The sequence below is a fragment of the Capricornis sumatraensis genome, chromosome 3, assembly GCF_032405125.1.
Source record: "Capricornis sumatraensis isolate serow.1 chromosome 3, serow.2, whole genome shotgun sequence".
In the NCBI taxonomy this organism is placed as follows: Eukaryota; Metazoa; Chordata; class Mammalia; order Artiodactyla; family Bovidae; genus Capricornis; species Capricornis sumatraensis.
Genome location: NC_091071.1, coordinates 168,577,938 through 168,603,052, shown reverse-complemented (window position 1 = coordinate 168,603,052; position 25,115 = coordinate 168,577,938). Strand labels below are relative to the sequence as shown.

Here is a 25,115-nt window from a genome sequence, read left to right as displayed (position 1 = left end):
TTTTTGCTTGAAATTTGTGTGCTTGTCTTGTGTGCTCTTTGGAATTGTCATGTCTTAGACCAGGATCCAGTGGTGGAGAAGGACCCGGGCAGAAAGGCCACCTCTTGTCAACCATCTGGCCTGGCTTTCTGAAACTCAAGGGGATCCTCCTTTTCCTGGAAACTCCCAGTGATGTCCACAGCCCCACCTGCAGGTGCTCATGTGCCAGGCACTGGGCTGGGTGCTATGTATACATAATCTTGGTATAGAATCTGCCTGCAGTGCAGGAGACGCAGGAGACCTGGGCTTGATCCCTGGGTCGGGAAGATCCGCTGGAGAAGGGAATGGCCACCCACTCCAGTATTCTTGCCTGGAGAATCACATGGACAGAGGAGCCTGGCGGGCTACAGGCCACAGGGTCACAGGAGTCGGACAGGACTGAAGTGACTTAGCATGCATGCACATTGAATATTTATATCATCATATTGGAGAGTAACAGTTTTAATCTTCATTTGCCGTATGAAAAGGGAAATTTCTGGAGAGTAAGTAACATCCCCAAGGTTACATGCAGAACTGGGATTTGATCTGAAGCCTGTCTGACACCAGATCCTGTCTCTTAATTGCCATAGTATACTGTATTCCCCTGAGGATATTTCATGAAACAAACAGTTTGTCTGTGGTGAAAGACGGAGGTGAAACCTTGCTATTCCCACCCATCTCTTGGAGATTTAAAATACACACTAACTTGTTGGAAGCCCTAGGAGGTTTCACAGGGGAAAACAACCTACTTATTTTTATTTAAACCAGAATTTCACTAACTCCTTTAAAACATAGAAGCTGTCCCTATGATCCTTCTCTTTGTTGAATACGTGAGTCATCGGGCACGACCAGCATTTTCTGGAACACACTTGGGCAGCCACTGCTTTAGGCAAATCTCTCCTCTTCAGATCTCAGTTTCTCTACCTGAAAAATGAAGGGCTTGAGGCATTTGACCACAAATGTGTAATGGGTGGGCTTCCCTGGTGGCTCAGACAGTAAAGAATCTGCCTGCAATTCAGAAGACCTGGGTTCAATCCCTGGGTAGGGAAGATGCCCTGGAGAAGGAAATGGCAACCCACCCCAGTATTCTTGCCTGGAGAATTCCATGAACAGAGCAGCCTGGTGGACTACTGTCTATGGGGTCACAAAGAGTCAGACATGAGTAACTCACACGCACACACACATACATGTGTGTAACTGGTACGTGGCTTGCCCTCCAGCTGTAAGCAACTGGAAATCTGGATAAAACATGTGAAACAGTTGTTTTCAGACATTGGGCACCAGGCAGTCCTCCACTGTGATTCCTGAGAAAAGCAAAGCAAACTGAAGTGCCTGCCTCGCATTGCCCCTCTACCTCGAGGCAGCTTTCAAACCTTGGCACAGGAAGTGGAACCCAAGCAGGGCCCGCAGTCTCCCCGATTTGAGGAGGCAGAGATTGGAGTTTGGGGAGGGTGGCGGTGTCTGTCTGGGTATTGCATTCATTCCACCCATTAGTCAAGACTGGGAATTAAGAGTCCAGACCTGATGGATGGATATGGGTTCACCAGGCATCAGGGGATAGTGATGCAGAGGAAGACCATGTGTGAAGACTTGGGAAGGGAGGCCCGCTGGGAGTCCTCCACCTGCCCCTGCGGGCTCAGAGCTGGGCAGAGAACAGTGGTGAGACATGCAGAGAAAGCCCCTGCACCGCAGCCAGGCCAGGAGGAGGGAATACGTGCTGAGTGTGTGGGAGTGAGTGTTGGAAGCTAGGTGTGGCTGAGTGGGGCTGTTCCTCCATCCCAGGACCTGACCAGGGGGACCAGGGTGGGATGTTCCTGGGGAGGCTGGCCAGGAGAGCTGGGGAGTGGTGGTCCGTGGGGAAGGGATGGTTTTCTGGAGTGTGGGGCAGCGTGATCCTCTCCACCTGCTCTCCATGGGCTGAGCTGCCACACAGGCTGACAAAGGAAATGCTTGCGCTGGAGAAACGCCTCTATTCAGGTGCTTTCCGTTCATCTGTGGAGGGGGTGGCAACAGCAGCTAATTTCAGGACTTGCTTGTCTTTGAATGGGGTGATTGCTGGGAGTTGTCAGTGTTCCAGATTGTTCCCTGGGAGAAAGAGGGGGAGGAAGGAGGGGATGTCGTGGGCTCTGCTGAGCGCTGCCCCCTGCAGGCTGAAGTCACAGAGGGGGCCCTCGCTGGGAAGCCCGCGAGGGTGAGGGGACGAGGGATCCCATCTGCAGGGCTGGGCCAGAAGGGCCCCCAGAGGGCATGTGACCCGATCCCCTCATTCTACCAATGGGAAGACCGGGACGCCCCAGGGAAGGGGCTCATCCAGGGTCACCCAGGGCGGCCCAGCCAGCTGCCTGGCTCTAGCAAACAACCCGGGCATCCTCCACGCTGGCTGTGCTCCCATCCCTCCCTCGGCTCCCCTGAGTCCATGTGGGGTTCCCCTGGCTGGGGCCGGTGCACATCAGGAGCCCCTTTTTCCTTTGTCTGGCTGCAGGAGACCAGCGCGGCAGTGGGGTCACTGAGGCCAGCAGCCTCCTAGGGGGCTCACCACGGCGGCCGTGTGGCCGGAAGGGCTCCCCGTATCACACGGGGCAGCTGCACCCCGCGGTGCGTGTGGCCGACCTCCTGCAGCACATCAACCAGATGAAGACGGCCGAGGGCTACGGCTTCAAGCAGGAATATGAGGTGCCTGGCCCCGTCCAGCTGGGACCCCTCGCCAGGGCCTTCCCTGGCTCCTCCTCACTGTGGACCCTGGCAGCCCTCAGCTGGTCCCTGGATGGATCCTTGCCCTGACAGTCCCCATCTCAAGCTAATTTCTTGGCCTTGACCTTGGCCCTAGTCTCAGCCTGACCTGGTTTCTCCCTCATCCTAACCCTGACTTAAAAAGTGTCTGAATCTTATGTTGGTCTCCGTCTGGACCCTGCCAGGATCCTTTATCTATCCCTGATGTGGACCTGACCACTAACACTGACCCTGACCTCCAGCCTAAACCCCAGTGTAACTTTGACCCTAACTTTCGTCCTAAGCTCCGTTTTTAACTCTGACTTGAATCCCATCCTGCCTCCGTCTGGACTTAATTTGACCCTCAAAATTTTACCTTCGTCCCAGGTCAGACCTGGATTTGACCTAAACCTAACCTTCGTTCTGAAATGTCTCTGAGCTATAATTACCTCTTTCCCCCTCTTTTTCTCACTCCCCTCCCCACACTGCTTGGTATTAAACTTAGTCCCTCACATATAAAGGAGTATACAGTGACTTCATCTCAGGCCCCAAGTTTAACCCTGAACCTGGCCCTTCCCGTGGTCCCACCTCCTTCTGCTGACAGGGTCGGGCTCTTGGGAGGGGAGGGGCTTCCCTCCCCCCACTGGCTATGCCTTTCCCTTCTGGCAGAGTTTCTTTGAAGGCTGGGATGCTACAAAGAAGAAAGACAAGGTCAAGGGTGGCCGACAGGAGCCCGTGCCTGCCTGTGAGTCCTGCAGGAGGGCCTGCGATCGGGGGGGCAGTGGGTGGGAGGAAGCAGGAAGAGGGAGAAGAGCAGAGTGAGCCGTTTATGGAGGGCCTGTCGCAGGCTGGGCTGTGCGCTGAGCACCACGCTCCTCATCTGACTTAGTGTTCTCAGCAGTCCTGTGACGTGGGATGTAGTAGAACTCCCACTTTACAGATGAGGAAGCTGAGGCTTGAGAGGTTAAGCTCCCCTCCCGGGATCACACAGCTGATACCTGCCAGAGCAGCACCGGGCCTCGGGCCTCCTTGACACTGCAGCCCCGACTAACCACTGGCCTGTCCTACCTCCAGTGATACGGAGGGCCCGCTGGTCAGCCCTGAGTCTCTGGGTTCCCTGACTGCCCTGCCTGTGCCCCGGCTCTGGCCTCCAGGAAGCCTCCCTGCTACTGCCCCGGGGTTGGGCTCCCCAGCTCAGCCCCTGCCCGCCCCATGGCCACGTGCTGTATATTTCCAGACGATCGGCACCGAGTGAAGCTGCACCCGATGCTGGGAGACCCCGACGCCGACTACATCAATGCCAACTACATAGACGTGAGTGCCTCGCCCCGTTGCGTCCGCCGACTGGCCCTGGCCGCTCCAGGCTCACTGTCCTGGTGGGGCGGGACCCGGCAGGGAAGAAGTCGGGGTTCACGTGGCTGGATTTCTGAGTGCCCCCACCTCCTGCAGTCAGTGCCAGGGAGCTCAGCAGAGGGGAGGACAGGGTGGGCAGCGGCTCTCAGGAGGGCTTCCCTGGGCTGGGGGTGTGAGTGAAGCAGAATGGAGGCAAGAGGGCAGACAGCCAGGCCTAGATGTGAGAACAGGTCCCCTCTCAGTGAGGGGCCCCGAGGCTGGAGATGGGGTTCTCATGGCACACAGTCAGGCTGAGTCAGGCAGGGGCTGGACTGTGAAGGCCTCAAATGGCAGGCTGAGGAGCTGGGCTTTTTTCCTAGGGGCATCAGGAAGCATTGGAAGTGTTGGACTGTGACAAACTCAGGTTAATTGACCATGTACTGTGTGCCAAGCACTGTGCTAAGCACTTTATGCCAAATATTTAATTGTCTATAACTCCAACAACCACCCTATGCTGTGGTCAGCATCGTGGCCTCACTTTACAGGTGAGGAAAACTGGGGCTCAGAGAAGTGAAGCTCCTTTTCCTCTAGGTGACCCAGCTAGCAAGTGGTCAAGAAGGGAGCCGCATCTCAGCTGGTCAGGGTCTCCATAGCCTGTGCTGCTGATGACAAGGCTGTCTTGCCAACCGCAGCAGCTACTGGTCAGGCTGGACCAGAGGGAGGGGCTGGAGACAGGGCAGGCAGCCAGCGGGGCCTGGGCTTGGGCGTGAAGAAGAGGTGATGAATCCGCTCCCCAAGTGTGGATGAGAGTGGGACAGGACAGGCCCAGGGACGCTGATCAGACTCCCCGACCGGCAGCAAGTCAAGTGTGCAGAGAATCACTTATTCATTCATTGGATGTTAAATGTATTTTGAGCATCTACTGTGTACCAGGCATTGTGCTGGCCACCAGGAATACACCTGTGAAAAAGGAGACATAGTCCCTGCTTTCCTTGAATCCGTAGATTCTAGTCGGGGAGGCTCATAAACATACAAGTGGAATGAATTCAGGTTAGATGGGCAATCACAGGCCAGGAAAGAGGAGTGAATGACTTTCTCAGCATTGTACCGCAAAGGTAGTGGTGGGGCCAGCTTTAGCCGTGTTGGGCTGCATGGAGTCAGAGGGCTTGCGCTGGCTTTGGGTGGCTGGAGAGGGAAGGGAAGGGTAATCTCAGGCAGAACCAGTGTGCCAGGTCAGAGGTGTATCCGGGAGTGGGGAGCAATCAGGGATGGTGGATGTGACCTCTCTTCTCCTTCTTCACTTCCTCCTGGTGGCCAGATGCGCTCGCCCATATTTGCCAGAATCCCTTGCTTTCTCCCCCACCCACCCCCTCTCTCACCCTCTCCTCAGGCTGCAGTATGGTCCGACCTGGCCTTGCCTCTCAGACTTCGGCAGCTATGGGGACAGGGACAGGGGCCTCGCCTCGGGGTCCTCAAGGCCCTAGTCGGCTTCTCCTGGGGCCCCGCTGGGGCCCTGCCCCTGCCCTTCTCTTGCCCAGACCTGGCCACCCGTCTCTGCTCTGCCACGCCTGCTGGGCATCACCCATTCCAGCCACTGCTGTGCCCTGCCGTCCACCTCCATCTGCCTCTGGCCTAATATCTGTCTCTTTTGCTTTGTCCTGTTCCCTCACTGGAATCATTAAGATTCGGATAAACCGTGAAGTAAGTATCTCTCTCGCATTTCCTCCTCCTGTCTGTCTGACCAGCCGTATCTCAGGCTCTCTCGCGGTCTCTGGCTGTCTCTCTCCCTCTCTCTTGTCTCTGTCTTCCTTCTCCTCCACTTGTGTGCCCAGCACCAACCGTCCATGTCAGCAGCCTGGCCAGGGGCCGCTGGGGCTGAAAGTTTGACACGACCCCTGTTGTAAACAATGCCCTCCATCCCCTCTACCCTAAGCGGGGGCCTGCAGTGTCTGGGTGCCTCCCCAGGCCCCGGCCATCTCCCCGGCCAACACCTCTGTCTCCCTTCTCAGCTCCCTGTGCCCGATGAGTCCTCATTAGCCATACCTTCTGCGGGCCTGGGAGGGGTTGGGTGGGAGGAGCTGCCCTGGGTGCCCTGTCCTCCCGCTGCTTGGGGGTCCCAGGGATGGCCCCAGGCACTCCCCTTTAGTAGTAGTTTCCCTTGTGTTCTAGTCCCTTTGTGATCAGTTTGCTTGAAACTCAACCCTCACCGCTTTGCCCTCAAATTTAGCCCTAATTTGAATGTTTTATTTTGGGGGAGCAGTTGGGTATTTTATAATTTTGCTATGTGTGGGCCTTATAAGAATTAAAAAAAAAATTCCACCTAGCAGAGTCCTCTCATTTGATTTTTTAAATCTAACTTTTGTCATAGTTGGGGGATACCTTGTCTATCTTATCTTCTTTTTTTCTTTTACAAATATATGTCTGGCTTTTTTATGATTGGAAAAATACAACTCATTATTAGACTTTCAGACAACATGTTTATGCTTGGGGCCTTGCACTAATATATAAAGCGTAAGGTCCCTGCTGTCGCATCTGCTGAAGATGAAAGTTGTTCCTCATGTGTTCCTAGATACCCTCTGCCTTATTTTGAGTTTCTTTACGCAGTTGATTTGTAAAGTTGCTAAACTTAAATGAAATATTAGACCCACAGAAGGCAATGGATGTACTCAGCCTTAGCAACCCCATTAGGAGGTGATGAATATAGATCATTATATATATATTTTTTTTCTTAAAAACTTTTTTTGTTTTAAATTTTTTGGCCACACTTCATGGCCTATGGGGTCTTAGTTCCCCAGTCAGTTTCCCAATCAGGGATTGAATCCGTGTTCCCTGCATTGGGAGTGTGGATCATAACCGCTGGACAGCTGAGCAAGTCCCTAGATCATTATATGTTTTTACATCTCAGTCTCCATATAACACATTCATTTAGTTGCTGCCAGACTCTTATGAAATATCCTGAGGGGACATGGCTTATTTCATTTTCAAAGGCCTGTTACCAAAAACATTATTGGCTGAGTACGTGCTCTGTGCGAGGCACTTCTGGCACCTCTTGTCATCTTTGCCACACTCTATGAGGTTGAGACCTGCATTTGGCAGATGACAAAACTGAGGCTTAAAAAGATTGAGTGGCTTACTCATGGCCCCAAGGCTCTGGATTAGCAGAGCCGGGGCCTCAAATCCAACCTGAGCCCTGTACCCTTATGTGAGAACCCCCCCACCCTTACATGAGACCCTGGATCTCTCTCTTTGGGGGCATTGGGATGCCCCAGGGGCCTTGCCCACTGTGCAGGTAGTCAGTTTCCTAGCTCTGCCCTCTCAAAGGCACCAAGGAGGGGTGAGTGTCTGCCCGGGAACGGGCTCCTAGGACAGGCTGATGGCCCAGAGTAGGAGCACCCCTGCTCTCTAATCCTGGTCTCTAAAGCGGGTGTGCTCAAGGTGGTCTCCTTATCTTCCTTTAACATCTGATCATTTAAAACTTTCCATTTCACTGTCCTCTGTGTGATGTAATTGTGCAGTAATGCACATGTGCAACTAAAAAGTGAACATACAGATATTGAAAGCCATCTGTCTGAAAAATTATTGAGCTGTTTGCTGTATGTGTTGATTAGCAGTTGGGTCCTGGCAATATGCTGGGCACTGGAGACTCTGGCTCTCGCGTGAGAGTCTCAAGCAAACTGGCTTTAGGTGGAGTAGCCTGTTCCCAGGTTGACTGAGGCTAGGGGTGGAGGGCAACACTGGCAGCACCTCTGCCAAGCGCCCCCTCTGACCTGTTGCCCAGAAGCTCCCCTAAAGACATGAAGCAGAGGCGTGGCTGGGGAGACAGTGGGAAGGAATTAGGCTAGACCTGGAGAAGTTCCGGTAGTGAGGGCGAAGTGACTCTGGGAGGCTCTTCAGTCTTGGTAACTTTGACTATGTTTTGGTCATTTTCATGGGAATGTGTAGGTATACAGCACGTGTGTGTCTTGGTATCATCCTCATATTCTGGAGGAGAACAGAGGCTTAGAGAGTCGGAGAGCCTGGCTACTCCAAGTGTGCTCTGAGGCCCCACCTTGGCGCCACCTGGGATCTGGTTGGAAATGCACAATCCCAGGCCCTGCCCAGACCATCTGAATCTGAATCTGCCTTTTAACAAGATCTCCAGGAGATTCGCATGCACATTAAAGGCTGAGAAGTGCCTGCTTAGTGCCTAGAATCACACAGTTACTACCTGGCAGCAGAGACCCAGCTCAGCCTGACCCAAGACTCGTATTGTGAACTCCTGTCGTACACTGCTGTCTGCCCAGTAATACTTGATGTTCACACCATTGAGACCTTCAGTGATACTTGTTGACATTTAAAGTGGTAGCAGTAGTAATGGTGACTATTGATTAAGTACTGGCTTTGTGTTTGCCATGTGCCAAGCCCTTAATGTGTGTAACTTTACCCTTCCCAGCAGCCCAAGGAGATAAATACTATACTTATTCCCGTTGCATAGATGCGAAAATACCGACATAGAGAAATAAAGGAATTTGCCCAACACTTAGCAGGAGTTGTGTAGAATTGGGATTTGTGCTCTGGCAGTCTGACTGCGGGGCCTCTTGGGCCTGGGAAGCCCACCAGGTCAAAGGATTTGCTGGGAGCTGTGTTGAGGGTGTGAACTTGAGGCCAGTGGCTGATCTCTTACTTATCCTGTGCTTGCAGTGATTCTTATTTATCCCGTGTCACCTGCATTGATTCCCTGGGTGTCTCATGTGGGCAAGATCTCATGGGTGGTTCCTGCCTCAGGGTGGGAGTGGAGTCTGGCTGGTTCCACTTCTCAGCCTGGGGGCTCTGGGGATGGAAGATGAAAGTGGCTCTTGGCCTCTTTTGTGGGAGATAATACAGGTAAAGTGCTTAGCACAGTATGTGTCCATAACAGGGCCTCAAACATTTATTATTATTTTAATAAATAACTATGTAAGTTATTTATTATCACTATTATCACTATTATTGATTTTGAAGATTTTAAAAAACATTTTGTCTAAGGGCCATGAGCAACTCCTGTGCTCACTTGCTCCTAACCTGAAGCCTTCATTGGGCCACCCCAAGCCCTGGGTGACCGGGTCATGGGGAGGGACATTGCCCATTCTGGTTGCCCTGAGCAGGGCTGAGATAACTGACAAGACCCAGCCTGGGGCCTGGGGTTGCTTAGGGTCTCTGGGGCTTTGGGAACAGGGTAGGGTCACCCTGCAATGTATTTGTCTCCAAAGAGCAGCTGGGTTATAAGCAGATTATGGACAATTATCCCCAATTATGAAAGGGGAGACCCTCTAGGCCCATGAAGGAGTCGTGTCTTCCCTTGGGTTACGTAGCAAAGATGGGTTTAAACCCATGACCCTGGTATCCAGGCTCTACTTCCTTCCTTACTTGGGGGATGGGCAAAAGACAGGTCAAGAGGGTGGGGCCCTTCCCTGAGTGGGGCCTGTGTGTGCAGCTTCTGGGAGAGGAGGGCAGAGGGGCCTGAGCAAGTGAGGGGCCAATCCTCGAGGTCTTAACACCCCCTCTTCTCCTGTTCCAGGGTTACCACAGGTCAAATCACTTCATAGCCACTCAAGGTACCTGGCATCTCTTCCCATGTTTCCCTCACCCCCCTGCCCCAGTGTGCTGAGTGCCCTCTGCCTGCCTCCCTGTCTACCTTCCATCTGTCTGTCTGTCTGGATCTTCTGGAATCTGGACATCCGTATCGGTTCCCTCTTTGTGTTTGTATCACCCGATGTCTGCTGTCTGAGTGTAGCTCCTGGTCCACCTGTCTGTCTGCATGCAGAAGGGTCAGCCAGCCTCGGTCCTCATGGGTGTAGACTGTGCCTCTTGGTCTGGGGGCTGCCTGGGTCCCTTGGGCTGTATCTTATCCTCTCCACTGTCCATCTATCCATCCCTCCTGGAGGCTTGTGCCGTGGCCCCCCAGCTCTTCCTCCTGGGTTCTGCTCAGGATGACCGGGGTCTCCAGGCAGGCTCTCCCTGATAACGACCACCCCAAGGACCCAACAGGCATGAGTCGGCAGTTGATGGGGGTGTGTGGGGGTGAGCATGAAGCCCCCACTGGGGCTCAGGACCCTCCTGGCCTGCATCGGTGGTGTGGGGCAGCAGTGTGCTGGGCCTGTGTGGAGACCTGGCCTTAGAGACAAGCCCTCTCTGCACCCCAGGGCCAAAGCCTGAAATGGTCTACGACTTCTGGCGCATGGTATGGCAGGAACACTGTTCCAGTATTGTCATGATCACCAAACTGGTGGAGGTGGGCAGGGTAAGTGGGGCCCTGGGGGAGGGGGCATGGCAGGCCGGGGGCAGTGAGCCCACTGAGCCTGCCCCTTGGGGCCTCCAGGTGAAATGCTCGCGGTACTGGCCGGAGGACTCCGACATGTACGGGGACATCAAGATCACGCTGGTGAAGACGGAGACTCTAGCCGAGTATGTTGTGCGCAGCTTTGCCCTGGAGCGGGTGAGTCTCCTGTGGTCACCAGGCCCCTCCCAGGGTGCCTGAGAAGGTGGGGCAGGGCACACCCCCAACCCCCCCAGCCCAGGAGTGGAGGGTGGGGGTGGCACTCTGCATCCCGAGCAGGGCAGCCACAGCGCCTCACAGGGGGCACTGTGAAAAGATGGAAAGGTGGCCGTCTTGACTGGTGACTGCAAGAGGAAGTCAAGATGATGAGGATGGTGTGAATGTAGAGAACGATGAGGACCATGAGGATGACTGCCAGGTGCCGATCCTGCTCTGTGCCAGGCGCTGTGCTCAGCCCATTACACATATTGTCTCGTCCCTGCTTCAGTCGGTGGGTTAGGCCTTTGCTATTAGACCCATTTTACAGATAGGGAAAGTGAGGCTCAAGAGTGGTTACATCACTCATGAAAGGCCCCAGGTGAGGGATGGCACAGTCCTATTTGACTGTCTATAAATTCCTCAGAGGAAAGATAGTTTTCTCCCTTTGAACTAAGACTGGGAGCATCAAAATGATCTCTTAGGGCAGCTGTGTAGCAGGTGGCGGAAATGGGTGACTTACAGTGCAGATGTAGCACCAGGCAGATCCCGGCCCAACCCCTGCCTAATGTGTGTCTTGGCTTTGGGCAGGCGGTTTCTCGTCTTTGAGGCTTAGGTTTCTTGCTTGTACAATGAGTCATTAATACCCACCTCGTGAGTCTCATTGGGGTGAACTGAGTTCCTGCGGTGAGATGCTCACTCCCGTGCCTGGCACACTGCTGGTGTCTGGTAGACGCTGGCAGGGGCTCTGACTGTCACTTCTTTTGTCTCCCCAGAGAGGCTACTCTGCCCGCCACGAGGTCCGCCAGTTCCACTTCACGGCCTGGCCGGAGCACGGTGTCCCCTACCACGCCACGGGGCTGCTGGCCTTCATCCGGCGTGTGAAGGCCTCCACGCCCCCAGACGCTGGGCCCGTGGTCATCCACTGCAGGTGGGGTGCTGGGGAGCCCAGGGAGAAGGGGGTGGGGAATGGGGTTGTTTGAGGTTCCTAAAGGAGACTGGGCCCGAGTCCATCCTGCTCAGAGGCAGAGGACGGGGAGAATGACCTCCTGACGCCCTTTGCCCTTTGAGCTTTGGCTCTGGGATTGGCACCATCGTGTGTACACTAAGTGTAGCTTATTATTATGGGCTATTGTAATAATAAGTAAGCTTTAGGAATTTCCCCAATTTCACTGTGAAGGACTCAGCACTACTCAGATCAAGAAACAGAACATTAACAGAACCCAGAAGTCCCTGGAGCTCCCTTGTGGCCTGTACCCCACCTCTTCCCTTCCAGAGTGATCACTCTCCTGACTTCTAAGCCTGAGACCCTTGTGGCCTGTACCCCACCTCCTCCCTTCCAGAGTGATCGCTCTCCTGACTTCTAAGCCTGAGAGTCATTATGCATGCTTTTGAACTTTGTATCAGTGGAATCACACATCAGGTGCTCCTTGGAGTCTGACTTTCTCTCAGCCTTATGCTTGTAAGGTTCATCCATATTGTACCCGATTCCACAGCGTGAACAAACCGCCGTGTGCTTATCCATTCTGCTGTGGGGAGGCATTTGGGTGGTTTCCAGCTTTGAGCTGTTATGAACAGTGCTGCTAAGGACATTCTCTTACATGTCTTTTGGCTGACACACACACTCGCATTTCTGGGAGGTAAGTATGTAGGAGTGGAATTGCTCTGTGAATGTTCAGCCTTACTGGATACTGTGGGCAGTTTTCCAAAGTGGTTTCACTAGTTCCAGTCCCTATCAGTGGCACATGGGATACCCACTGGCTGTGTGTCCTGGCTAACCCTTCGCTCTCACCATTTTCAAGCTTGAGATCTTGGTGTCATTTCTGTCCTCCCCCCTCCTCTCAACTCTGCTCTACCTGGTGCTGAATGTGAGGGTTCCAGAGATGGGTTCGACCCCATCTAGCTCTCAAGGATCTCACAGTGAGGTAGGGAGATAGCCCTATAAACAGTGACCACGGAGCAGGGAAGGGGGTTTTGGTAAGAGTCCACCCAGATTGCTCTGGGAACTCAAAAGCCTGACATTTCCTGGAGGCTCCAGTGACTATGGGATTAAGTGTGTAGGGCTTTGAAGGATGTGTAGGAGATTTCCAGACATCCAGGAGAGCAGAGCATTCTTGGGTTACGCTGAGCATCACTTTTGTTCCTCTTCCCCCATCACAGCTGCCAAGCTGAGCTGTTTCAGGTCTGCATTCTCCCCACCCCTCCTTTCCTCTCCATCCCCAAGGCCCAGCTCCCGCTCTGTCCTCGGGCACTTTCCCTGGAACCCTTCTAGCAGCCTCCGCCCAGGCTCCGCCATGTCCCCCACCGCCTGTGTGGTGTGGATTTGGCCCAGGGCCCCAGGCCTCCTCTCTGCTCCTTCGCGGTCCTGGGCCCCCTCCCCAGGCCTCTGACCTGGCCGCGGGCGCTCTCTCCCCAGCGCGGGCACTGGCCGCACAGGGTGCTACATCGTTCTGGACGTGATGCTGGACATGGCGGAGTGTGAGGGCGTCGTGGACATCTACAACTGCGTGAAGACCCTCTGCTCCCGGCGCGCCAACATGATCCAGACCGAGGTGGGGGTGCAGCCCTCCCCCCACAGCCCCTCCAGGACAAGAGTCCCTCGTGTAGGAGCTCGAAGCTGGTGGAGGGTGTCAGAAAGGTGTCCTAGGATGTCCCCTTGTCCTTTCCCATCCCTGGACTTGGCCTGCCAGCCTCTTTTTTTTTTTATTTTATTTTTGTTGAAGTCAGTTGATTTGGATGAGATGGTTGGATGGCATCACCGAGGCAGTGGACATGAACTTTGGGAAACTCTGGGAGATGGTGAGGTTCAGGGAAGCTTGGCATGCTGCAGTCCATGGGGTCACGAAGAGTCAGACGTGACTTGGTGACTGAAGAACAGCGTAGATGATTTACAATGTTGCTGATTCCTATTGTACAGCAAAGTGATCTGGTTATACATATATACATCCTTCTTTTGAATATTGCTTTCTATAATGGTTTATCATAGGATATCTTTTAAGACTGGAGGATGATTGCTTTGCAATGTTGTGTTAGTTTCTGCTGTTCAACCGCGTGAATCAGCCGTAAGCATACATATATTCCCTCCCTCTGAAGCCTCCCTCCCCATCACAGGCCATCCCATGCCTCCAGGTCATCACACAGCTGCCAGCCTCTCAGGGTCTTCCCAAGCTCAGCTCCACTGTGTTCACTTGGGTGAGGTCACACAGCACTGGGCCCAGGTCATAAGTTCTACAGTCAAGACGTAATGCCTATTGGGTTTGTCTCCTCTCTAGATGTGTGACCCTGGGCTGTCCCCTCACCTTCAGAGCTTCTCGTAGGGTTATTATGGGATGAAATGTGAGATCAATGAGCAAATATCTGTGGAGGCTGTTTCAAGTATGGTGGGTCCCTCAGGTAGTAACACATGGTTGGATTCCACCTCAGAGCACCCCAGCTGCAACTTCGAACTTGCCTCCTCCTGACCCTGAAGTCTCTCACTTCTGCTCCCCTCCTGGTTCCTCATATTCTCTCCTGTTGTTCCAGGAGCAGTACATCTTTATCCACGATGCAATCCTGGAGGCCTGCCTGTGTGGGGAGACCACCATCCCTGTCAGCGAATTCAAGGCCACATATAAGGAAATGATCCGCATTGACCCTCAGAGTAACTCCTCCCAGCTGCGGGAGGAATTCCAGGTGGGGCATGAGTGTATGTGTATAGGTGTGGCTTGTGAGTGAGTGAGTGAGCATGTGTGTGGCAGTGGGAGGTCCTCAGTGCTGTAGGGGGCTTCCCTGGTGGCTCAGACGGTAAAGCATCTGCTTGCAATGTGGGATACCTGGCTCCGATCCCCGGGTTGGGAAGATCCCCTGGAGAAGGGAAAGGCTACCCACTCCAGTATTCTTGCCTGGAGAATCCCATGGACAGAGGGGCCTGGTGGGCTGCAGTCCATGGGGTCCCAAAGAGTCAGACACGACTGAGTGTCTGAACAAGAACAAGAAGAAGAAGAGGAAGAAACGGGGGCCCCATAAGCCAGGACGCCCGAGGCATGAAGGCAGGAGGGGAGGGGAGGTGGCCTGGAGTCCTCGGCTTGCCCCTGTGCCAGCTGTTCCTTGCCTGGGCCGGGAAGGTGACCATCTGTGCTGGGGCCCTGGAGTCCGCTTGGTGGATGACGTGGGGTTTCAGGGCTTGGCTCCTGGGAATGAGCCTCACGGTGCCCTCTGAGTGTTGAAGGTGGTGCACGTGCCAGGCTTGGTGTTATCTCACTTTATTCTCCCAGCAATCCCTTGGGGTAGGCAAATAATTATTCCATTTTACAGCAGAGGGAAAATGAGGCTTAGAGATAGAGTAGCTTGTCTACAGTGTACAGGTGGCGAGGAGGCAGACTCCCGTCTCCAGAGCTCCGTCCGGGTCCTGCACAGCCTGAATCCAGGGAGCCTGGGTCCTCTCCCTCTCTTCTTTCTGGATCTCAGTTTCTCCATCCATAAAATGGGCATAATAATCCAGTCCAGTCTCCTTCATGGGGCCTCATGAGGGGAGAAGACCCCACAGACACGGGACATCACCTTCCCTTCCTCTCTCTCTCTGTAGACCCTGAACTCGGTCACACCGCCGCTGGATGTGGAGGAATGCAGCATCGCCCTGCTGCCCCGGAACCGGGACAAGAACCGCAGCATGGATGTCCTGCCGCCTGACCGCTGCCTGCCCTTCCTCGTCTCCACGGACGGGGACCCCAACAACTACATCAATGCGGCCCTGACTGACGTGAGGCGCGGGGGTGGGCTGGGCTCTGGGACACCCTCCCCCAGCAGTGAGGGGAGGTGCAGGAGCCAGGGAGGACTCAGGTTAGGGGAGCCCTCTGCCTTTCTGGGGCGGCGGCCTTCCTCCTGCACCAAGGATCTTCTATTCAGGGCACTCAAGAACCAGTGCTCCCCCTCAGGTATTACCCTTGGTCTGAGTAGGGATCTGGGTGGTGAAGTTCAGGCAGGGTCAGGCCCAGCAGAACCTGGGGTAGGATGAGTGATTCAAGGGCTTTGGCTGGGGAGGCTGGGAGGGTTTGGGGTTGGGATGTGAGATTTGGTATCTGGAGCCAGGGGAGCTTGTCCTGGGGTGGTGGAGCTAGAGCCTGCCCAGGAACCTGGCCTGGAGTAGCGACTTGCTCCCCATGCCCAGTGGTTCTGAGGACTCAGGACTGTTTAGAAGCCTCTACTCCCAGCTCAGGAGGCTCCACCCCCTTTATTGGGCTTTGCAAACAGAACCAGGGGATTTAGGGTCCAGTGAATAACTTCAGGGTGCCACTGCCTGAGGGGGACAAGTCTTGTGAGTGACCCCCTATTCCTTCCTAAATGGAACCAGTTTGACAGACAGGTGCAGGGGGCAGACAGGTGGAGGTAAGATGTTACTGTTCTAAGGAAACTGTTGAGACTGGAGAAGGTGACTTCAGCTGTGTGGCTACTTGGACGGCTATTCCTTCAGCCTCGGGCAGGCAGACCTGTCCTCTCAGACTCAGTGGTCCAGCTGGAGCCCCTCCCTGCAAGGGGCAGGCCTTTACATGTTGGTGGGGAGCAGCAACAGTTGAATGCACAGCTTCTGAGGAAGAGCTGGCCTGGAAAGAGGGGGAGGGCCCTTTGGAAGCTGAGCACTTCCAGTCTTGTCCCAAATCCACCCGTGAAGGTGGATGTCACCACTGGGTGTCCTATCACCACTGGATGTCCCTCCACGTGGACATGAGAGCTGTGGGGAGGGAGCTTCCCCCACCACAGGGCTGAGGCAGATGGGCCTTTCTTGGCCCAGTTCTTGGCCAGAGCCCCTTGGCACAACGGTGCAGGGAACACTGGGGTTTCTCCAAAGAGAGAAAGCTCCCACACTGCCTTCCTCAGGGGCTTCCTGGAGTGAGCTGAAGGCAAGCAGGGGCGAGCAGTTGCAGCCACGGAAGGGAGTGAACGGAGAAGGGGCTGGGGTCCTGGGGAGGTGGCCTAGGGTGCCGGTGAGCTTTGGAGGGGGACGTAGGAATCTGTGGCCTCACTCTCAGCTTGCTCTCTGGCCCCCAGTGTGCCTGTCTGCACACGGGGGTGATGGAGAGGAGGCTCTCTGAGGTTCGGAGCCCCTGAGCTGGAGAGGGTCACATTGGGCTCCTTGGCCTGGTGGGAATGGGCCAGTCCGGTGGAGAAGCTTCCTTGGGGCTGTGATATCTCATACTTGATCCCAGCCGTGCAGGGCCTGAGGCTTATGAGCCAGGCCCTGCTGCTTGCATTGCGGTGAGCTTGTCTGGGGGCCAAGTGGGGGCCATTTTTGGTGGTTAAATCTGCAGGGAGCCCCACTGGGTGCCCAGGCCTGAGTTTTAGAGTCTGGCTGGGCCCAGCATTGGGGAGCTGCCAATCAGGGGGAGCCTTTGGTGGGTCCTGGGGAGAGGGGTGGTAAGAGAAGAGCATCAGGAGAGGGAGGGGACATGCACAGGGGGGACAGGGCAGGGTACAGGAGACCTGGGACTGGAGCACTGAAATGGGGGGAGGGCTGTGGCTGGCTCACCTGGTGGGGCAACGTCAGGAGTGGGGAATGGGGTCAGTATTGGTCACTGGTCTGGGGGCTTGGGTTGGGGTCTCAGACCCTTCATCCATGAGTTGGAAGGCACCTAGATATTTGCTCATTAAAAAAATATTTCTTGAACTCCTATAAAGTTCTGGTCACAGGCCACACCCTGAAAAAAATCTGCTCTCCTAAACCTTGCCTTTGGGGAAATGGGTTGAGACAGTCAACAAGCAAGTATACAATGGACTGTCAGTTACTGTTAATTTCTTAAAAAAGCAACCAGATAGAGGAAGTGTTTAATGTGGGTTTTGGGGTATGCATGTGGTTATTTTTGATGAATTGGTAAAGAGGGCCTCTTTGAAATGGTTGAAGTTAAGGAATGGCCAGAAAGAAGTGAGGGAGAGAGCCCTGTACACCTGGGAAATTTGTTCCAGGTAACAGGAATGGCAGGTGCAAATAGCAGGGAGCAAGCTTGGCCAGCCTCTGCCCACCAGGCCCAAGCTCCCATTGCCACCTATTGGGAACCTTTGGCTATATAGCTCAGGGGGGCCATGGGCTTGGGCCTTAGAGGCCTGGGGGCTCACCCTGTCAACTCAGGCACCACGGTGCCGGCCAGCCCCCACATTGGGTCCCTGGAGGCAGCCTGGTCCTGTAGGGTGGAGCTGGGGTAGGCAGGGCGGGAGGACAGTGGGGCAGAGGCTTGGAGGTGTTGGGCGCTGAGTCCCGGTTTCCCTGCAGAGCTACACCCGGAGCGCGGCCTTCATCGTGACCCTCCACCCGCTGCAGAGCACCACTCCCGACTTCTGGCGGCTGGTCTACGACTACGGGTGCACCTCCATCGTCATGCTCAACCAGCTGCACCAGTCCAACTCCGCCTGGGTGAGGGCTCCACTGGCCGGGTTGGCCAGCTGCCTGCTGCCCAGGCCCTCAGTCTATTCAAGGGCGCGTGGCAAAAGTCAGGGGTTGGAGCCCAGCTCTGCCACCTGCCTACTTGCTGAGCTGCCTCAGATGTGTCCTACTCAGTCCCAGAGCCTCTGTTTCCTTGTCTGTAAAACCAGGCTCAGCCTGGAGAAATGCAGCTGCTCTTTATGAGTATCTGATGTATTCTAGGGACTCTGCTCTGCACTTATGGGCTTCTGGTGAGAAAATTAAGACCCAGAGAGGTGGAGGGACTTCTCCCAGGTCACACAGCTGGGAAGTGGCAGAGCCGTGCCCCTTATCTGGGGCTGCCTTCTCCCAGAGGCTCTGCTTCCTGTCACTCAGCTAATCATGGGGGCCTTGAGGCAGAGTAGAAGTCCAGCCTCCTTACTTTTTGATCTAGGGTAAGTCAGTACACCTCTTCGAGCCTCAGTCTCCTTTTCTGTGAAATGGGAACTATCTCAGCACCCGTTCTGTCATGAGATTATTACCAGGATCGTGTGAGATTGTGTGGGATGCTTAGCACTGCGCCGTGACTGGCACATTGCAGGTACTCAGTACATGACGGGGGTGAAGATGATGAAGGTGACCATTGCTTCTGAGGATGGTCCAGAAGGTGGTCAGTGATCTTGGCCTGAGGCAGCTCCCCTCATTTTTTTCTGGGGCTCCGAAAGCTGGACTGGGAAGTGCAGACACCCCACCTTCCGGCTCCATATGACCATTGCTATAAGATGAGCATGACAGCCTGGAGGTGGCCGCCTGGAGAAGATTGTTAACTGGGCTCCTTGCAAGTCAGGCAGTTGGTATAAATAACCTAGGACTTCAGGGTAATGGGCTCCAGGATCTGGGCAGGGGTCTTGGGGAGTCTCATGTTGCATGAACCCTGCCCTTATTAAGATGGAGGGGAGGGACCCAGAGAGAGGCTCACAGAGATGTCATTCACTAGTCACATGCTTGTTCATTCATTCAACCACCTTTGCTCACAGGCCACTCTCTGTCAGCCTGGTGGGGAGGTAGAAGGGGAACACGTGGCCCCTCCCAGATCTCATGGTTTAGGGGAAGCAGGTACTGAAACTGATCATGACAGCAGAGGCAGAAGGCTACCATGGGGCTGGTACAGGGACACAGAGGAGCCTGGGGTATGGTGTATCAGGGAGGGCTTCCTGGAGGAGGTAATATCTGAGCTGAGAGGTACAGGAAGGGTAGAGTTGAGTTGGTGAAGAGATGGGGGACAGGTGGTCCATGGGGAGGGAGCAGCATGTGCAAAGGCCTGAATGCAAGGAGTTGCCAGGACCCCAGGAAAAAGAGGAAGGTGGTGTCTTCCCTTCATGGTCAGAGAGGGAGGCAGATTGAGCAGGGTATTGCCTGGGCAGGGCCCGGGGACCATTTCACAGCTGGAGAAACTGAGGCTTGGAGGAAGGAAGAGCCTTGCTAGAAGGGTATACTAGAAGGCTGGGGCCTCAGACCAACTCCCCAGAAGACCCATGTATTTGTGTGTAAGGGGGCTCTGCCTTCCCTGTCCCTCCACTGGCTTGAGAATGTGACCTGGAGGGGGTTACCTTTAGGACCCTGACTCCACGGAGGGATCCTGGGGCAGGAGTAGGGGAGTGCTAAGCTGTGCTGCAGCAGAGGGACACCCCATGTCTGTGAGCTGATGCTGGAGGGCTGAGGCAGCGAGAGAGAAGGCCTCGGGGCAGGGGTGCTGGGGCGAGCGGGGGTCATTTGAGGCCTGTCCTTGGAAGAAGGCAGCCAGGGGGAGGTGTATGTGCTTGTGAGGGTGTTAGGTGTAGCTGTCTAGCGGCACGGTGGTATCAATGAACCCACAACAAAGAGTTTGTCTCGGCTGACTTGAGTGTATCAGTACAAACGCACCGGGTGGGTGTATGCTGTGATCTGATAGGTGAGCGGTGGGATGTTGGGGGGTGGAGCGGGGACCTGGACGTGAGTCTGCAGTGAGTGGTGGGCCCCTGGGCAAGCATGGAGGTCTAGGGGTGGGTGTGAGCAGCAGCTGCCCCACCAGCTCTGCTCAGCTCAGCTCGCCTCCCCATCCCGCACAACCAGCCCTGCCTGCAGTACTGGCCGGAGCCAGGCCGGCAGCAGTATGGCCTCATGGAGGTGGAGTTCGTGTCGGGCACAGCGGACGAGGACTTGGTGGCCCGAGTTTTCCGGGTGCAGAACATCTCTCGGGTGAGTGGGGCGGGAGCTCCAGGATGGGGGCTGGGTGGCCTTGAACGACCCTCTCGAGGTCCCCGGGGGCCGTGGAACCCTGGTACTCAGGTCCCCTGGCTGCCTACTCCCGCCCCAGATGCAGGAGGGGCACCTGCTGGTGCGACACTTCCAGTTCCTGCGCTGGTCCGCCTACCGGGACACGCCTGACTCCAAGAAGGCCTTCCTGCACCTGCTCGCGGCGGTGGACGAGTGGCAGGCGGAGAGCGGGGACGGGCGCACCGTCGTGCATTGCCTGTGAGTGGCGGCCGCCCCTGGCTTGGGGAGGGCAGAGGCCGGGGTGCGAGACGGCCTCCGGCCTGGCACCCAGGCCCTGAGCTTCCAGGCAGCATGGCCAGGTGAAGCTGACCCTGCCTTCCTTGGAGGAGCCCTGTCACTTTCCAGGGTGTGGCTCCATCCTAAACACGTGACCACTATAGCCTCTGTGTGACTTTTGACTTTGCCAGTTTAATTGGAGAGAGTCCTGTCTAAATAGTTGACCCCATGATATGGTGGTGGTGCGTCTTTTAAGCCAGTGGAATCCTGGCCTCTGTTCGTGCCTGCACGCATGTCCTTGCTTTCTGTCCTTCCTCATGCACTCATTTACATGCTTCATTCACAGATTCATCTATTCACGCACATCTGGGTGCCCTCATTCCTTTGCCTCCCACATTGTCATGCTTTCAGCACTTACTGACCCCAGTGCCAGGCTGGGCACACAGGATTCAGGGGCAGGGAGCTGTCAGGCAGGGCCTGGCCCTCTCAAGGGCTTTTGCTTTTAGTGGGAGATGCCCCTCAGGAAGGGGACAGAGGGCCTGGTTTGTCCCTCATCTCCCAAGAGAAGCAGCGCCGCCCCCCCCTCCGCCCCGGGTGACAGGCAGCAGAGGAGGGAGAGGGCTGGGGGAAGCGGAGGGTCTCCCTGGCGGTGCCGCCCGTTTGGGAGAGTCTCTGCGTTTGAGGCTGTGTCTGTGATGCTGGGGGTGGCTGGTGATCTCAGTGTTTGGCTCCCACTCTGCTGTCTGGTTTTTCGTTTGCTGCCCTGCAGCGCTCCTCTGTCACTGTCTGGGTGTCTTTCTCCTGGAGTGTGTCTCGACTCCTTGTTCTCAGAATCTGCTCTGTTTCTCTTAGAGGTTCTGTTCTAGATACCTTCCGCTTGGGATGCTAGTCTTTTATCCTCTGACTCCGCCCCCTTAACCAGCCCTTCCTGCTGCCCACCTTTGGGCTCCCTGACCCCTTCCATCTGGGTTTCCTAGCCTCTCGCCTCTGGGTTCCCTGATTCCTCCCTTCTAGGTTCCCAGGCCCCGCCCCTCCCTTCTGGGTGTCCTAGCCCCTCCCTTCTGGGTTCCCTGACTCCTCTCTTTTGGGTTCCCTGGCCCTGCCCTTCATCTTTGAGTTCACCCTACCCCGCAAGCCCAGCCCCATATCTTTTCCTGTCTCTCCTTTAGCAATGGGGGCGGCCGCAGCGGCACCTTCTGCGCCTGCGCCACGGTCCTGGAAATGATCCGCTGCCACAACCTGGTGGATGTTTTCTTTGCTGCCAAAACACTTAGGAACTACAAACCCAATATGGTGGAGACCCTGGTGAGAAGCCCTGTACCCCTTGCCCATCCGCTTCCAACTTCCCAGTCCACTCCCTACCAGGCCCCCCTCAGATACCCTCCTCCATATCTGGGCCCCACTGTTGGGCCTTGGGGTCTAGTCCTGTGGTGCGAAAGTGCCACCCCCATTTCTCCCCTTCTCCCCGACCGTGGGGCAGAGAGGGACCCGGCTGGTGACTCCTGTCCCTCTCCCAGGATCAGTACCACTTCTGCTACGACGTGGCCCTGGAGTACCTGGAGGGGCTGGAGTCAAGATAGCAGGGGCCCCTGGCCTGGGGCACCCACTGCGCACTCAGGGTCAGGCCCACCACCCCCAATGGACCGACGAGGAAGACCTGCGCCCCCAGGGAAAGCACCTGAGTGGGTGCTGGGCCAGCCTGGTGCCCCTTCCACTGTGGGCAGGGCCTTTCAGCACAGCCGTGAGCAGGCTGCGGGCCAAGGAGGAGCTTAGCAAGACTGCAGCCCAGCCTGCCTCCACGGGGCCCTGCAGGCCTGCTGAGAGGCTTGGCACCGCCTGGCAGAGTGACTGGCTCGGAACTGCCAGCTTAGGGGGACCCAGACCCAAGCCCCTGGACTGCATCCCAGCCTTTGGCAGAGATGAGTGAAGCCCTGAAGAGCAAATGGCAGGCCAGGGTCTCCACCCAGCTTGGGCCAATGTGGGGAGAGCGTGCACTGGGGCTTGGTATCTAACATCCCATCTGGCCAGCCCCTGCGGGTCTTGGGGAGACTACACACTCTGCCCTGATTCTCCAGTAGGCACTTCAGACTGGTCCTCGCAGGGGCAATTTCAGCTCCCTTCTCCCCCCCACGCCTCCCTGCAGCCCTGGGGATATTTTGCTCATGATCCCCCCCACCTCGAATTTCTGCTTCCCTGAATGTGCCCTGACCTCCCCCAAACCAGGATCTGCCCATCCCTACCCTGTCCTGTGTGGGGTCCCTTTCCTGCTTGACCCAATGTCTGCAAAATGAAGTCACCTCAGCTCCCTCTGCCTGTCACTTCAGGCCTCACTGGCTGGGTTCTGCTCCGCCTGGGTCAGTGACAATCGGCAAGGCTGAACGACAGCCCCTGGGGTTGAGGTCCCTGTGGCTCCTGGTCAGGGTGCCTCCTGGGACACTGTTAAATCAGGGGTGCTCACCACCCCCTAGGGTTTGGAGAAAGAAGGTATATTTTGAGATGGAAGATCAATGTTTTTCTGTTTATTTTTTGATGGGTGGGAGGGAAGGTCTCTTTAAAATGGGGCAGGCCACACCCCCATTCCGTGCCTCAATTTCTCCATCTGTAAACTGTAGATATGACTACTGACCTACCTCGCAGGGGGCTGTGGGGAGGCATAAACTGGTTGTTTGTAAAGCGCTTTGTAAATAAACGTGCTCTCTGAATGCCACCGAGCAGCCTTGTATGTCTGACCAGCCTGACTGGAACCTGCGCCCAGCCTCCCAGTGCCATGGGAGGGCCCCGGTCTGGTCTTGGATTTTCCATCCATAAAATGGGGGGAGAGGCATGGACCCGAGCATCGTTCAGGGGCCTTCCACTTGCAGAGCTGGCTCCACCCAAGCCTCTGAAACACTTAGACAGGAGGCTTTATCCTGAGACCTCTGATGGCCACGGAGCTGCCTCTCAGCTCCTGTGGGCTTGGATCCAGGTTGAGCTCCTTTGGGTTCCTCCTGAGAAGCTCAGGCTTCAGTGTCAGACAGATGGGCCCCCAGGGCTGTGAGACCCTGGGCCAATCAGCTGCCTCTCCCGACCTTGGTTTCTTTCCCATTTGTAAAATGGAGACAGTTCTATTTAGGATGAAATAAGACAGTGATTAAGTGCCTGTGTGGTGGCGGGTGTGTGGAAAGAGCTCCATTTAAAACACAACACAGACAGGACAGGGTGGGTCCACATCCACAGGGTGGACCCACTTCAGCTGCTCGAGTCCGGCCCGTCCCCAGTCTCGGAGGAGGAGTAAGCTGGCTGGCAGGGACCCGAGTCACCCCTGGCTCTGTCACAAACTTGCTGTAGGATGTGGGCAAGACTCTTCCAGTTTCTGGGCCTTGGTTTCTTCATGTGGAGACTGGCTCTATGATGTATTGATTTGGTCCGCACTGACTGACTCTGCCGCAGTTTCTCCATTGATTGAAGGATACAGCCCATTCTAAAACCCTCACAATTCAATATCCTTTAATCTGAATTAAAAATCTTTTAGACGGTTATGATCCCACTTAGCGAGGGCACAAGCTGATCTTCCCATTCATTCTGAACTGACCACTAAGACTTACCTGATGGGCCGCAAATGTATGTCATAGATACTGGCCAAGCATTATCTGGGACTTGCTTTGACCAACAGAATGTGGCAGAATTGACATCAGGTGAGCTTCTGGGCTTCCCATGTGGCGCTAGTGGTAAATAACCCACCTGCCAATGCTGGAGACATGAGTCGTGGGTTCAAGCCCTGGGTCTGGAAGATCCCCTGCCGAAGGGCATGGCAACCCACTCCAGTATTCTTGCCTGGAGAATCCCATGGACAGAGGAGCCTGGTGGGCTACAGTCCATGGGGTCACAGAGAATCAGACACGACTGAAGCAGCTTAGCATGTAGCACGAGCTCTGGCTTCCAGACCTCAAGAGGCATTGCAGCTTTTGCTTTTGCCCTCTTGGCACTCTGCCTGTCTCGCCTACTGGGAGATTTGAGGGCACATGGAGAAGAACCAACATGTGAATGAGGTCATCTTGGGCCTTCCAGTCAGGCTGACCTGTCAGGGGAGTATACCCACATGATTAAGTTTAGCAGAAACTGCTCAACCGCCTCCCAGACCTGGAAGAGATAGCAAATTGTTCTTTTAAGCCAGGAGGTTTGGGGATTGTTTTGTTATGCAGCAAAAGCTAACTAATACATATGAGTTCTGTGCAGTGGGTCAGTGGTCCTGCCTCTCCCTCCATCAGGTGCTGAGTTCCTTAAGGGCAGGAAGTGTTTCTGTGTTCACCTGATTGTATCCATTGCCTGGCAAAGGACTGGACTTGAAGCAGATGCTTAGGAAATGTTGGCCTGTCTGGCCTTACTCGAGCTTTCAGAGGAGCTGGGAGGGTGGGCTGTGTATTAGGAGGAGTGCAGGCTGCAGAATCAACAAGCCAAGCTCCCACATCCCCCCAGCTGGTGACCTTGCTCGAGTCCCTGAACTACCCCAGGCTCAGTTTCTTCGTCTAGAGAAGGGACATAGCATTACCTCCTTGCAGGACTGGTTGCAAAGTCTAGAGATACAATGTTTGAAAAGAACTAGCAGGGTCCCCGTGACATCACTGGGCCTCAGAGTCACCATCTCTTATCATAATCCTGAAGCCCTGGATAGTAAGCGTGCTCGCC

The 25,115-nt window shown here is 55.2% G+C and overlaps 1 protein-coding gene across 4 annotated transcripts in view; it reads left to right on the top strand.

Moving 5' to 3' along the window:
- PTPRU (protein tyrosine phosphatase receptor type U) overlaps positions 1 to 22,917 on the top strand; it is an 86,264-nt gene extending 63,347 nt beyond the window's left edge. For 2 of the 4 annotated variants that reach the window (XM_068967397.1, XM_068967398.1), the window contains 15 exons: positions 2,501 to 2,691; positions 3,397 to 3,472; positions 3,965 to 4,041; positions 9,596 to 9,632; positions 10,221 to 10,318; positions 10,397 to 10,513; positions 11,326 to 11,480; positions 12,966 to 13,101; positions 14,072 to 14,221; positions 15,114 to 15,287; positions 17,790 to 17,930; positions 20,031 to 20,156; positions 20,275 to 20,432; positions 21,620 to 21,755; positions 21,968 to 22,917. In XM_068967397.1, the coding sequence (XP_068823498.1) occupies positions 2,501 to 2,691; positions 3,397 to 3,472; positions 3,965 to 4,041; positions 9,596 to 9,632; positions 10,221 to 10,318; positions 10,397 to 10,513; positions 11,326 to 11,480; positions 12,966 to 13,101; positions 14,072 to 14,221; positions 15,114 to 15,287; positions 17,790 to 17,930; positions 20,031 to 20,156; positions 20,275 to 20,432; positions 21,620 to 21,755; positions 21,968 to 22,030 (1,835 nt within the window). In that variant the 3' untranslated portion in view covers positions 22,031 to 22,917. Of the gene's footprint in view, positions 1 to 2,500; positions 2,692 to 3,396; positions 3,473 to 3,964; positions 4,042 to 5,742; positions 5,761 to 9,595; positions 9,633 to 10,220; positions 10,319 to 10,396; positions 10,514 to 11,325; positions 11,481 to 12,965; positions 13,102 to 14,071; positions 14,222 to 15,113; positions 15,288 to 17,789; positions 17,931 to 20,030; positions 20,157 to 20,274; positions 20,433 to 21,619; positions 21,756 to 21,967 lie in introns of all 4 variants that reach the window. The other 2 variants (XM_068967400.1, XM_068967399.1) reach the window with 2 other exon arrangements.
- Positions 22,918 to 25,115: the final 2,198 nt, after the last annotated feature.